Raw genomic sequence first — 15,362 nt, 5'->3', positions numbered from 1 at the left:
TTGCTGGATTGAAAGTATGGATTTGCCTTGAAAAGACACAGCTGGAGAAGGTAGCCTTTGTTTTCAAAACTTTTCATCTTGTTCCCCCAGCTGATTTGAGTTTTCACCCTCTCTCAGAAGTTGTCTTGTTCTAGTCTGTGATGTGTAAAACTCTAGAGATTCAGAGTTCTCTGTTGGTTCTGTGTACTTGGCTTAAGGAGGACATGCAAGCCAATTTGTCTTAAAGACAGTAGTTCTTGCCGCTACTGGTTTTAAAGCAGTTCTTACTTTTCCAATGTGTTAAGTCTCATGATCTCTCTTCTCCTACTTCTATACCTCTCTGCTAAAGGGGGCTGTCCTGCAAGGTTGCAGGCTGCTCCAAATTATCAGCGAGAGCTGAGTTTTTAAACAGCTAAATGTGTATGTTGTGTTTAGTAAGAGAAAGCGGGGATTTACAAGATACTAGTACAAGTCAGGCCTTTTTTTTTTTTCAGTTGCATTAAAGGCTTAAAATAAGGCAAAATACTTCTAAAAGCATAGTCTGAGACAATATATGCCTTGCATATTAAGCAGTGAAGAGCTGCAGATATTTCTTTCCAAAATTTTCACTGGTTTATGTAACTGTTTCTGAATGAAACTGTTTGATTAAGTCTACTGCTGTTGTAGTCTGAAGACTTAACACTGACAGGCATTTACCGTGGCTATGCCTTTCACCACCGTCCCAGGCACAGAAGGCATCTCTTGCTGTGAGTCCATTTTTTCATCCTGCGTATACGTGAGATCCTTGAGCAGATCTGACTGAACTAAGGTCCAGGAACTTTCAATTACAAGTGTTCTTTGCGTGTAATGTTAGGAATGAGGCATTATCTTAAGGAAGAATTTACTGCACTCTAAAAGGTCTTCGTGTCTGTCTTTCACCTGCATTTGGTATGTATAATGTTAACAACTGGCTTTCTCACCATCCTGCTGTTACTCTGCCGCTGAGACGCTCACACCTTCTTGGTGTTGGTGCAAGTGTTTATGCAGGTATTAGGACAAGTGCGTAGAGGGAGCTAAATCAGAAAAGAGCTAAAATATAGTGACTACGTTAGTAGCTTTTGACAACTACTTTATTCATTGGTGGTTCATTAAAATGTGGTTTGGTGGGGTTTTTTTCAAACACTCCCTAAACTTACTGATAATTTCTCATTTTAATTTGCTCTGTCTCTCATTTCATAAGTGGTTTCATTCTGATGGACCTGAATATAAGAATGTAATTATTCTGTAGAAATCAATGAATCTCTTTCTAAGGATGTAGATGATTAAAATATATATATATATATATATATAAACCCTTTGTGTGGGATGCTCTTTTGTCTGCATCACTTACCTTCATGGAAGCTCTGTTACAGTGTGGGAGCTTACGTATAAATTCTGTGGGCATTAATACCTTTTTCTCTTCCTAAAACATTGTCTGTACACAGCCTTATTAAGTGGGAAAATGCTTTTTTTAACTCAAACAGCAGGTTACTTAAGTCACACAGGAACTCTGTGATACAAAAAGGACTGAGTGATTCCTACTACTTTTGGTGGTACAGTCCTGCCTCTGTTGTATTGAATACAGGTGGGGAAGAAAAAATCGATACATCTCAAAGCGAAAATACTTCATATCAAAAATGGCAAAAAAAAAAGAGTTATGCTGAAATTATATTGGATAACTTATTAGTACTGTAGACTCAAAGGCTAAAACCAGTAGTAATCTATGGCATTGTAACTACCTTGATTTACTTTTCAGCAAATCAGTGCAGCAGAAGGCCAAAGTGGTGGCACATGTTGACACCTAGACACAATATCAGACTGACTTTTTCCTGATTAGGGTAGCTGATCCTCCGAAATTCAGATTGAGTGCTGTGCAGGACCATTTAATATAATCCATTGTCTCAAATCAGTAGTCAGAAATGCCTTTTTGTCCCTCTCTGTAAGAAGAGCTTCAGAAGTCTGAACAGAGGCTCTTACTCAGGATCAGTCCCTGGTTGGGGAAGGCAGTTGCCTGCCTAGGCCACATTGAGATTGTCTAGACAAATCTCTAAGTGTGAGTATGTCATGCTTTATGTACTGCTGTGTTCAGTTCAGTGCAAAGTTCACCAGTTGTGAATATTCATTTCCTGCTCACTACAATTTATGCATTTTGCTCAGGTTTTCTAAAATAGGGCTGGAAAACTTAAACTTGCTTTTACTCTTCTTATGTCTCCTGCCATAAATCTTGCATAGCTTTTTGCACAGGGAACCTATCTTCAATAGAAGTGAAAAATGATTACTCCGTGGAGGTCTTGTATCGTGTCCAGTAGTTAGTGCACTCATCTGGGAAACAATAGGTGTACGTTCACATTCCCTGAGGCAAATCTGCAAGACTCCAAGACACACCAGTTGTCTTCTTCTGGACTTTAATCACTAAGTTATTCTGCAAAAATCTTAGAGGAAGACCTAATGTTCTCTGAAGCCCTGAATCAGTGATTTTTAAGATGAACCTCTGTGCTTAGTGTGTCCTCTATATTGGTTTTCGATGACTTTGTACTACATGCTCAGTATGCGGGAGCACTGAATTGCCCTTCAAGATTCAAGATGCAATCAATAAAATAGGTACACTAAGACACTCTGAGTGTTCAGGAACACCTCGTTTTATCCTAAAAGAATAAAAAAGCCTTCTATAGAAACACTGAGGCCTGATTTAGTTACTCTAAAATGCAGGTAACTACTTGTTAGGTGTCAGAGTGTCTTGGCTTTGTGCCTACAGTAGACAGTTTGAATATACACTTGATAAAAGTTGATCAACACTGGTTTACATGAAATCTCAGAGAAACATGGTGTCTCACACATCCTGTGTTTTATTAATATTTTTTGGTTTACATACATAGAATGGCAAGCCCTCTGAAGACTAACACTTTTGAATTTAGCTCCTCTGTTTTCCCTGTTTGGTTTTCTTTTTCTCCAGTTCTCCTGTTCTACTCTCTCTTCTATTTCCTTGTTCTCCATAAAGTTTGCTCCAGATGTTCTCTTCTTTTTCCTGTCTTCCTCTGAGTTTATTTCTCTGTATTGCATTAATTCACTTTTTCCATTATCTTTTTTCCTCATTCATTATCAGCCCTTTCTACAATACCTTTCAGTACCTCTCTTTCTCCTAGCAATTTTTGTATTGAAATTGGCTTTTAAAGAAAACCATGATTTCTTGCAGTCACACTTGTCTTTATGGTTGCTTAGGAAATAACCTAGGACATATATAAAATACATTGGTGGAAAATTTCATTTTTAAAGGTTTAAAACATATGTTAATCATTCATGAAACTTAAAAAACTTCCATGTTTTAATTGTCAGAAATAGTCTCTACTGCAAATAGTAGCTTCTCATTTTGGCACTGAAGTCTTTGAGTTTTGCAGTTCCTTTAGGTAGATTTCGGAGGTTAATCATGTTGACCTTCAGGCTGTAATTTGTGTGCACAGTCTTTGTTGCATTTAGATGTTCTCAGGAAAGGAAGCAGAATTAGTCAGAAAAAAGGGTAGCCATAGTTTGAAAATCTGGTATGGTAGTGAACTCATATGGTGGACCTGGTGCCTGGTGTGTGTATTTTTTGAAAACTTTAGCACTATTCCCAGACTGTCTGCTACCAAAAACACCCCCAATAAAACAAACAAAAATCTCTCTAACACTGAAAGAATGATGCTAGTCAAATTTTTCCATGGTGTATAGGCTCCCTGAAAGTGAGAGAAGATTTCCTGGGAGCATTTTTGACATCTATGGGAATCAGTCTCTCACAATATGCAAACATTAAATTTTCTTTTCTAAACTCAGTCCTACATCATTTGCTTTTAAAAAGAGTGCTTCATAATACTTTTATGATATAATGTTAAGAATGGGTTTTGGCATAAAGTAGTCAGCTATTAAGATCAATTACTACATGCTGTGGTTACTCCTAAACCACACCAGTACTTTTACAATTGGATTTTCTTTTAAAAATAATTCAAGCTTTTTTTTATAACTGGATCAAAATTACACTGCAGTCTCTATATTGCCTTATCTGAAATATTGGCTGAGCCCTGAAATTTTTAATTTTAACTTACTAGAAATAGATGTAATTAATATTCTACTTTTAGAAATATATACAGTAAGTGGGAAATTTTTTAGTCTTGCTGTTTTACTGTGATTTCAGGGAAATGAAATTAACTTTTTTGTGAACTTAGCTTTTTGTATTTCACAGCAGCTGATGGCAAATAATTTTGAAGGAAATACATACAAACTTTAAAATAAATAACAGTATATACTATCTCGTGTTCACAGGAGAAGAATAGCAGGAGGAAGTCAAGTGAGTAGATGAAGATGGGAGATAGGCTTACATCTCTTCTTGGTTTTGATATTAACACACTCTGGAGTTGCTACTAACAATATAATGCATGTGTCCATCTGGTCTTTTAAAAGAAAAAAAAACCTGACACCTCAGCCTCTCTTACATCATGTTCATGTGCTTTTCTAAGTATATAATTCAATCTGATTGCTAAGTAATATTTACGTTGTTTCACCATCAACTGTCCACGGTGACTGATTGTGTGAAACATTTGAGGACAAACACTGCGTTATAGAAAATATCATTATATTGGTCATAGTCGAGGTCCTCATTGTCAAGGAATAAACACATTGGAAAGTTGTTATACTTTGGTCTTCCTTCTGTTTATACCACTGTTACATTTTAGGTATCTGTCCTCCAAAAACATCCTAGGTAGTACTAAATCATATTTGCTCATGGTTCAGGTGGAAAAAGCTCAAGAATGGAGGGGAAAAAAGTTAAGGTGGCCTTGTTGAATTCCCACAACAAAGTATGTGCATAAGCAAGAGACTCCAACTCAGAAATTCCTTAAACTCCTGAGACATGGAAAGTTTAAATGTTATTATTAAGGAGAGGAGAGTAGCTTTACATGAATCTCCAAAAAGATCTAATATGGTTCCTTTTACTTTGATGGTTGATAATAATGAAATAACTGCATGTCTTAAATAATAAACCAAAACCAAACCAATCTGTCTTTTAAGTGGTGATGTTCCCATTTCTTTTATACAATATTTTCAGTGACGGGTAGGTGGCATTTTTTTCTGAAGAGGTTCAGACAGTAGTGTGTAATTTGTATCTGAATGAATATTCTCAGCACCTCCTTGAAGAGGTTAAAAGAAAGTAAGAGACTAGCGTGAAACGCTAACTATGTAGACTTAATACACTGCGAGAGCAGTACTCTCAGTGGGAAGCTTTATCTCTCACAGTCTTTTAACCCACCATTCCCTTGCTAATGGCTGTTCTGTTTTGATCAGATATTTCTAATGCCCTTCTTCTGTCATCTTACAAAGAAGCTACTTTGAGTAGATATTCCCATTTGTATAATCCCCATCTCTCTATGGACACTTAGGTTCTTTAGCAATTGCTTTAAATACGGAGTGCGAGGAGCAGTGGAGCACAGGCTACTTGGCAAAGCTACAAGGGCACATCAGTGAGCCCAAAGTGCGAATCTTCAGAATGTAATGATGAACTAGAGACATGATTCCTTGAATGGTATGTTCTGCATTGAAATGAATAAACAAGGCAGCAGCTGTGGAGTGGCACCATCACCCTAGGAATATAAGGAAACTAAAATATTTTGCTCAGGAAGAGAGGCCAGTCCTGCTACAGTCGAAACTCTTCCTACTTCAGGCTCCAGATCACAGAGAGCTTTCCCTGTTTACTTCTTGTAATCTTTTTCCTCCAGATGGGTATCACTGAGAGCTTTGCCTCTTTCCTCTAACTTTGTTGAGGCTTTTTTTTTTTTTCCCCTCTTCCTGGACCTTTAATCAGGATTTTGAAGTGGGAACAAGTGGCATTCGTTAGTTTCCTCCTTGCTTCTTTTAAATGCTTGAACTTAGGCCAGGTGACTGCCTTAGAAATGAGCACTTTACTGCAGCTGTTTCTGCTTCAGGATGGCAGAGTGGGGAGAGGAGAAGGAAAATGGCAGTAAAAAGAAGCCCTGGGTAGGGGAAGAAAAAGTTTGTCTTCTGTAAGTTGATGGAAAAGTAGAACTAAAAGCCATGGTACAAAGAGGTATGAAAATGCTTTCATTGTAACAAGACACTTGGGTTCTAGTTACTGGCTCCTGGTTTGTTTTAACTGTGAGAGTGTCAAAGACATATACAGGATTTTCTTGCATAAAGCTAGAACAACAAAACCACAACTTTTCTCTTGAAAAGGAGATGGTAACTTTCATGATCTAAACATGGGTCCCTTCTACATCCACTGATGGGAAGTTTTTGTGGGTTAGGTCTGTAAGTTGCTCTTTTGCTAAATTATTTTATCACAGCCCAATTCTAATAGCATTATACAGCTTAAGAAAATGGCCTATTAAAACGTGCATCCTGTTTCTTCACTATGTTCATAATTACCTTTGTATAATGATTTTTTTCCAAGAGTTACGAAAGTTATAAATGTTGCTGTTTTAAAGGCTTGTAATGCTTTAGAAATAAGTCACTTCAGAAATGAAAATAATACATCCCGCGATGTTAAAGTATCTTCAAAATGTTTTACTTCCTTCCTATAGAAATCTCCCTCTGGAGTGTATGATTTGTTTCTCTCACTTTTCTTGAATCTACACCTTTGCAAAATTCATTGCATCTTCAGGTTTCACATCTTAGATGAATTAACTGCAGGTTCATATGGAAAAAAAATATTTGGATGAATAAACATGTTCTTTAGTAAGTAAAGAAACCGACCCTCAGAAATTCTCTTTATTTATTTTCTTTACTGCTTTTAAAGTCTTGTGGGGGTTATTTAGTCATAATATCTATATCTGCAATCATGAAAATTAGCTTTCCATTTTTTGACAAAGATTCAGCAGGTAGTCTCTCAGGAAAAATAGGAGTAAACTTTGAAGGTGTGTCTTGAAACTGTATTGCTGATAGGGGCAGCACCTAGGAATAGAGCACTGTGGTGAGATGGAGTTACCGGACATAGCTGTCTGCTGCCTCTTTTTGTTTTGTTGCTTGCTTTAACTCAAATGGTAACCTGTTGCTTTTTGTAGTGACTGTGGTTTGTCTTATCCATGACTTTAATTTCTGCATAGAGATATGTCTGGATTTGTTTGGCTTTAGTATACTCTAGATTCAATTTTCTTACCCTGGCTGATCTATTTCCACCGTAAATTATGTGATGGGGGGGGGGGGAAGTCCTTTTTATACTTTATGACAAAGTATTTTCTGGCAAATACATTTTGAAAACCTTTGGTTTGTTTTCCCCTTTCTTTTTTTTTTTTTTTCTTTCTGCTAGTTACAGGAAAGAACTGCAGCTACAAAAATTACCTTGTGTTTGATATAAATTTTGATTTTACAATACAAAACTCCATTGAAACCGTCAATCTTTTCAATGTTGTCTCTCTATGATCTTGTCATAAACTAATACAAAATCAGTGCTTTAGCTGATCAGTGAGTGGCTAGATGGAGTTCAACATCTTCTAGTTAATTCTAACTTCTTTGAATATGCATATGCTTGTATGTGTTCAGGGAGAGGAGTGAAGACTGCTAGTTATGTCTGCTTGGCTTTACTCCCTGTCAGACATGAACCAAGCTGCAGACGTGAGAACAAATTTCCTCTCCCTTTGTACTATTTGAAAAATACAGAGAGAGCAAATGAAGGTGGAGAATCAGTATTCCATTTTATTTCTTTGCTGTACTGTTTCATACCTGCTCAACCCTGCATTTAAAACTCTTAAAACTAGAAAGCTAATAATAGTTGTTATTTGAAATTCCCTTTTGGTCTTGTTTCAGGGATTTTTAAAAGCTATTTGCCGTATAGCACAATTCTTAATCTCCTAGGCTGTAATATCTCCTGCATTCATACTTGTCAGTTTTGCTGCGTAAATATACCCAGTGAAACACTGCACTGAGAAGCTGACGCTTCAAGCTGACATTATGACACTGGTATTCCAGTGATGGTGCTACTGAAATGCGTATACTCAAGTATCCTTTCAACAAATGGAAAATCTGGAAAGTTAAATTGCTGTTGGAATAGGGAGAGCTTTTTGAATTTTTACTCTTTTTTTTTTTTTTTTTTTTAAATTAAGTTGATGCTTGCCAAAGCTGAGTTGTGGAAGGCGGCTTTATATTTTTAAGTTGGATTGGAATCTGTGCTGTCTTCTTTATGTACAATACTGAAATAATTCATAAGAAACCTGTCAGGGACTTACTGAAGCTTACTTACTCTCTTTTATAACTCAGAGGGTTCAAATTTTTGCCATCTGTAGTAAGAAGAGACATGCTGTATATGCTCTACACAGGCACACACATGCAGCAGAGCTAGCAGGCACGCAGATTCAACCAAGGTGTTCTACAACATGATGTTGTCTGAAACTTTGTTATCGAAACCCTTGCGTTTGAGTGCTTGGATGTTCCATTGTTTTTTTGTTTGGTTGGTTTTTAAAAAAAAAAAAAAAAAAACCAAACAAAACAAACAAAAAACCCACTCATTCTCTCAGTGTCTTATATTGAGAATCCTGCCTATAAAGAAGATGGTAATAGTCTTGGCCTATCTGGACACGTTAACTGAAAAATATCCTCCTGGGTTATGCAGTTGAGAAGTTAGATGAAGTTGAACATCTAAGATATTCTTAATGATGTCAGAGGTTTTTCAAGAGGAATAAGACAATATTGTGTCATTCCTTAATGAATAATTCTAAATGTTACTGTTTTCCCCCAGTGGAGTCCTGAGTGGTTGGAAGAAGGCATGTTCCTGTATATAAACTCTTATATCACCAAATGAGTCGTGATTGTGTGAAGATAATGTGTTACTCTGAGCAGCACAAGTGTGATTAGAACTTCAAACCAAATCCCTGCAAAAACGTTTTGGGGGGGAGGTAGTCCCTTGTATATCGTTCTTTTCTTTCCTTGCCCTGAAAGATTTTGTCACTGAATAATCTTTTTATACCCTAGTCTCTGTAGTATTTGTGCAACACATCCTTGCAGAGCGTTTTAAGAAAGTCATAATGGATAGCTTTGTGGTTACTACAGTGTTCTCTTTTTGCTAAATTTAATACATAAGCTTACACATCCTATGCCATATGCCAGCCAAAAAGTGTTAAATTTGTAGAGAATAAAGAATTGAAGAATATCCGTATGCCTGTAGAGTAAGGTGTAGGAGTGTGGTGAGTTGACCCCAGTAAGCAGCTGAGCACCCACACAGCCACTTGCTTGCGTCTGCCCCTGCTTCCCTGGGACAGGGAAGAGAACAGAAAAGCAAAAGCAAGAAAAAGCGTGAGTCAAAATAGAAGGCGGTTAATAAATGTAGGAAAGCAGAATAGAAAAACAAGTGATGCAGAGGCAGTAACTCAGCAGCTCCAATGAGCAGATTGATGCCCAGCCAGTCTCCAGGCAGCAGCCGCCTTGGAAGACAAAATCGCACAGCCCCCTCTTCCTTTACCCCACTATTTATTGCTGAGCAAGTTATATAGTATGGAGTACTCCTTTGGCCAGTTTGGGTCACCTGTCCTGGCTGTCTCCCCTTCCAGCTTCTTGCCCACCCCCAGCCTACTTGCTTGGGGGAGTCAGAGGTGGGGAAAAAAGAAGGTCTTGATCCTGTGTAAGCACGGCTCAGAAATAGACAAACAATTGGTTTGTTATTAGCACTGTTTTAATGAGAAATCCAAAACACAGCATTGTATGGACTGCTAGGCAGAACATTAACTCCATCCCAGTCATACCCAGTACAATGAGGATGAAGAAAATTGTGCAGACATAATCTGTATTTTGAAAATGCCCGTAGTTTAGTACACAAATCAGTCTATGAGTTCACAGACTTCATGCCTCCATGACTAGAAACAGAGATTATCGCCTTTTAAGTTTCCTCTCCCTTCCCCATCCTGCCCCCAGCCAAATTTAATATTTTGAAGTTGTTTTGCATGCGGGAAGGAGAAACCTCTCTTTTTAATTAATATGTGAGAGCCTCTGCATAGAGAAGCAAAATACTTCAGCATAATTTAATTGTTACTATGTAAATCACTCCACTCAGAAAAAAAATTTGACAGCAAAGGTGCATAACTGGGAAATTACTATTACATAAATGACACATTTCCTTTGGTCTCTTGAAGTTATTAGAGTATGATGTAGTGACCGTTTTTGCCATCTATTATAACTATGGGAGTCTGTTTAAAATGAACTATTTAAATTAATAAAAAAGTAAGTAAATCTGTCATAACTATTTGCAACATTTTAATTTGTGTAAGTAACCTACTTGATTTATCTGTAGGAAAAATTATACGTTTAAATGTTTTCTGATTTAGAGCACTGTATCAAAGTCACAAGTAGTGTAGTTGTTTTTCTGCATATTGTATGCACATTCATTACAGAATACCTGATTAAACATTTTTTCCAGAGTGCCTGATAGCAAATTCTGATCTCCTAATGGATAACTCTCAGATGAAATGCCAAAGATCACAGTGTATTAACATTATTTATATTGCAAATAGTGCAACTGATAATACAAGGGCTCAGATTGTGTATCTGAGCTATAATTCAGTTTCAGTTGTTCTGTCTTTTCTTGCAAGAGCATTTAAATTGTACTCCAGTGCTTTTGCTCCTAGCAGCTAAAACACGTGCTCGGACTACAGTTTTGTGCTCATCTGAAAAGTGTGTATTTTTCTAAAGGTTTTGGTAAAAGTGGCATGGGCAGCTATGCTGTGTACATTCCCAGGTCATGAATTTTTGAACCTGTTGACCAGTTTCAATCACATATAACAGCGAGCTGGGAATCTCAGAAGCAATTACATTCATAGAAACAGGAAGTGAAGTGAAGTGGAAAAACTGGTGGCTGGAGAGGCAGAAGGCTGCAAAATGACCTCAGCAGTTATCTGTCCTGCTTGGCCTGCCATGAGCCAGTCCCAGTGTGCACGGTCATGGCACATGATCCTTCTCACCCAGGCACTCTTTGGGACTAGAGGAGGGGAGCGAGCCCGTGGTGACAAGAGCAGAGCGCTATGAGTAAAAACAGGGGATTTGGGGGAGTGAAGTTATAGGTTGTTGGGACTTGGTGAAAAATAAGAAATGTGGTTAATGTGATGGTGATGGACATGGATGAGTATAGGATGCAAACCCATCAGAAACCAAGCTTCATTAGTTATAGCGCTGATTTAACAATTTATTTCATTAAGAAAATAAAAAATAGTAGCTGATTCTGATGGGTAGCCGTGGAAATATGTAATTAAATCTAATACTAAAAAGAAGGAACTTACTGTTCTGCTTATTTTTGCTTTAGACCAGACCTATTTGATTGGAATGCTGTCGTTTCTCAGCAGTCACCTGTACAACGGTTAGACCACGCATTCAACATAGCCCGGCAACACCTGGGCATAGAGAAACTCCTTGATCCTGAAGGTTAGTAGAAATTATATTCTTTTCTCTAAGCAGAAAACCAATTTTGATTGTAAATTAATTTGACTTCTTTGCACAAGAATGTAACATTTTGCAAGATAAATCATGAACTGAAGCAAAATACTTTGTTTATTTATGTTTTCATGTTAACTTTGTGCTCTTTTGAAAGAAACTGAAAGAACTGCCTGCATGTACATACTTTAAAGCATTTTTTTTCCAGCTTTGGGGCCGGAGTTTTAGTGTGTGTGCTCTGATTTAAAGGTATCTCAATAAGCAGCTGATTTCTGTTTCAAAGTTTTAGAGCATCTGCAGCTTTTATATCTTCTGAAAAGATCATGAGTTCAAATTACCTTTTAATACATATCCAAAATGTATATTCAAACTCTAGATTCTCTTATCTTTAAAATAAGACTTATACATCTTCTGTATATTGAAATTTTGTCATGACTTGACTTGTATCACTAACATTTAGTCTTATATGTAATAGACTTGCCTATCTTACCTTAACTCTATCTGTTCTACTTCCCTATGCAGTCGTGTTTGAAAGGTTCCGTGTTTTTTCTCATGATCTTTTTAATGTTCTCCATTTCTGTATGTTCTCTGCCCTACTTTCTGCATTGCTGAGAGACGAAGTAATTTTCACTCAGAGAACATTTTTAAAACATTCTTTACTACAAGGCGATGTTGAACAGCTGTTGTATTTCCTTTTTATGTATGCCTTTGTATATACATACACACACTGTCTTTTTCCACACCATGATCCATATGCTATATTGTCATGCATTTTCCTATTAAGCCACTAATAAATGCAATTTTCTATATGTTTTTGCCGTTCTCAGTGGCTCAACTCATGTTGAGTTTCTGATGGGAAGAAACAGAATTTATCAAAATGTAAAACTGAGCCTAAAATATAACATCTAAAATACAACATTAATGTTTAAATATAGTCAGGCACGTCTCAAGAATGAACTAATAACCTTATATTTACCTAGGAGAAATTTATGAAAAAGCGGTCTGCTTATGCTGTAGTTGAACATCATAAAGCCCTCTACTCTGTAATTTTACTGCTTTGTAGAGTGAAAAACTGTTAGAGGAGATGGTTTAATTCAAGATTGTAATATTTTGACCTGTGTAGAATTAAACGAGGAGCATCTCAAGCAGTTTTCACATTTGGAGCAGCAAAAAAGATTTGAGAGTCAAAGATGACAGGGACTTGCCACCTCATAGGTGAAAGCTTTCTGAGTTCCTCCTGAGCGTCCGCCTTGTGTGCAGTCCAGTAGTTCCCCTGTACCAGCAATTCATGGATTATCTGTAGTTGAACTTGTGGCTGAAACACAGTAAAACCAGTACAGCGTTGCTTCCTAGTAGACTATCTTTCATCTCTAGAACTGAATTCGTATGAACCGCTGGAGGAGGAACAGGCTTACTGTGTGCTAAAGCGTTGAGATCCAGCTTGTGAACTCTGAATGAGATTGGAGTTAAAAAGTTGGTTGCACAACTGAATAGATACAGTCACAATCTTTGCTATAATGGGTTGAACTTTCTTCTTAAAATAAATCAATGAATAATGATGAATTATTTTCTGTATGCAAAAGTCACTTTTGATTAGACATTTTATTCTGCTTTTGACAAAGATTCTTGCAGTTGTTTAGCCAACAACTATAAAAATCAAATATTGTTGGGTTTCCAAATGTCTGCTGTAATTATTTGCTATTCAGGGTTGTAAATTGTGGTGCTCGCCACTTCTTTTTTTTTCCTCTACAAATAAAAAAACCTGCCAACTTTTCCAAAGGCAGAGTAAATTCTATACATATATGAAAAGGTATGAATTTGTGAAACTATAACAATTTGGTTCATGATGATAAATCTTTTCCTAGACTGAAAAGTAGAGTTACTATTATGTAAGTGAGGAATCTTGTTTGAATGTTCCAGCATACTACTTCTGCAATTTCACTTTGTATATTTATCACATCTCCTAATTAGAGACTCAAATATCTCTTAAGAGCATATTGTGTAACAACACTCTATTCTCTGGCTGTTAACTTAAAAACTGAAAAGTGCTACTATATTAGAAAAAGGGAGTACGCATTTGCTGATGAAACATTATTTTAATGTAACTTAATATTTGTCAAAACAGCACATGTAATTTGTGGACACTTAAAATTTGGTTTTGTTGATTAAATATTTGCTGTCTCAATATTTTGAAAATATTCTACAGAAAGGAAGACACTATTTAATAAGGCCATAGTCTTCTGCAACCTTAAACGGTAGTCAAAAAAGAAAGGGTTTGTTTGGGGATTTTTTGTATACTGAAGTTACTGATTGATAAACTTGAAAGAGATGACTAGGGAATCCATCTTAGCAATTACATTTTGAAAAGTAAATGTTTTTATTCTGGCAAAGATTGGTTTTCAAGGTTATTTATGAAGTTTGTTTGTTTCTGAGGTTGGTGATATTTCAGGTCTGCCCCATGAGAAGTAGTCAGTTTGTTTCTGAGGTTGTTGATACTTTAACTGTCTCCCATGAGCAGCTTTTAAAACAATGTTTCAGAATTTGATCTCCATTTCAATCACCAAAGTGGTTAAGGTATGGACCAGGTTTAAGTATTTCCTGTAAAAGCTGGGTTGTGTTAGTTAAGATATGGACTATGTTTAAGTATTTCTTGTAAAAGTTGTGTTTTGTAAGTTTAAAACTTCTGTATTTTGATTCATGCAGAGATGGTGGTTCTTGCTATTTTCCTCATTTGTATTGATTAGTAGGAATGCTTTTTTTACATCAGCAGTACATCTTAAAGCAGGTGCTTTGCTTACTTTTTAAGCAAGTCAACTTAAAACCTATCCTAGACAATTGTATTTATACTGATGATGCATGCATCTTAAAACACAGATGAAAACAGCAGGCATCTCCTGTAAAAAGCTGCTTCTCTGTCCTTGCATCTTCTTAAGAAATTCTTATTTTATACACAAGTCCTAAAGTAGTTTGACAAAATTGTCTTGTTCCCATTTTGATAAATTGGCTTTGTATCTTGTCTAGGGAGCTTGATAATGTCTTCACAGATTAAGTAACCTTACTAACTTCATCTTACAAATAGCAAGCTGTATGTCTTCCTGTTTATAGCTTTCCTCTAAAGAAAATTAGCTAAGGTTTTGATTAATCAGATGTTGTCTGAAGATTACTGTGTTTTGATATAAATTCCAGCATAGAATAAATTCTGCTGACCTGTTCTGAATCAGAATGTTTACAATATTGGGTGAAAAAAAGCAAACAAGCTTGTCTGCAAGAATAAGATATGTGGTAGGAGCTTTATTCCCACTTTTTCCCTTTCTTGCTCAGACAGAAGAGGTGAGAAAGCAACCCCATTCCACAGCAAAAATTTTCAATATGTTAGCTCTGCGTTCTTTGTTTTGTTGTGGTCTGGTTTTGGTTTTTGTTTTTTTTTTTCCACGATGTTGAAAAGGTGTGCAGAAAAACATAAGGGATAGGTTTCCTTCCTCTCTTCTGTCATGAAGAAGCAGTGGAAGATTCAGCTCTATTCTGGACGCAGGAGTTGAACGTACATTAAGTTAGTTTGCTGATGGTACTAAACTAAGAGCTGTGAACTCCCTCAAGGGTAAGAGGCCTTAAAAAGATCAAGTGCTGGATTCTGCCTCTGGGACAGCATAATCCTGGTTATATGTATAAACTGTGGGACGAGGCTGGAGAACAGACCTGTGGAAAGAGATCTGAGGGTTTGGATTGATGGTAGGTTGAATATGAGTCAACAGCGTGCCCTGCAGCCAAAAGGGCCAACCGGCCAACCATGTCCTGGTGCGCAACAAGCACAGCATAGCTAGCCGGTTGAGGGAGGTGATTATCCTACTTTGCACTACCTCGATGCAGCCCCACCTCAAGACCTGTATGCAGATTTGGGCATCTCAATATAAGAAGGACAGTAAACTATTAGAGTGTGTCCAGAGGAATGCAACCAAGATGGTGAAAGGTCTTGA

At 36.9% G+C, this 15,362-nt stretch overlaps 1 protein-coding gene across 3 annotated transcripts in view; it reads left to right on the top strand.

Moving 5' to 3' along the window:
• DMD (dystrophin) overlaps nt 1-15,362 on the top strand; it is a 1,176,878-nt gene that overhangs the window by 285,447 nt on the left and 876,069 nt on the right. For all 3 annotated transcript variants that reach the window (XM_063343608.1, XM_063343591.1, XM_063343600.1), the window contains exon 7: nt 11,261-11,379. In XM_063343608.1, the coding sequence (XP_063199678.1) occupies nt 11,261-11,379 (119 nt within the window). The remainder of the gene's footprint in view (nt 1-11,260; nt 11,380-15,362) is intronic.

Source organism: Chroicocephalus ridibundus, chromosome 1 (genome assembly GCF_963924245.1).
Source record: "Chroicocephalus ridibundus chromosome 1, bChrRid1.1, whole genome shotgun sequence".
Classification (NCBI taxonomy): domain Eukaryota; kingdom Metazoa; phylum Chordata; class Aves; order Charadriiformes; family Laridae; genus Chroicocephalus; species Chroicocephalus ridibundus.
This window is presented reverse-complemented; position numbering and strand designations above follow the sequence as displayed.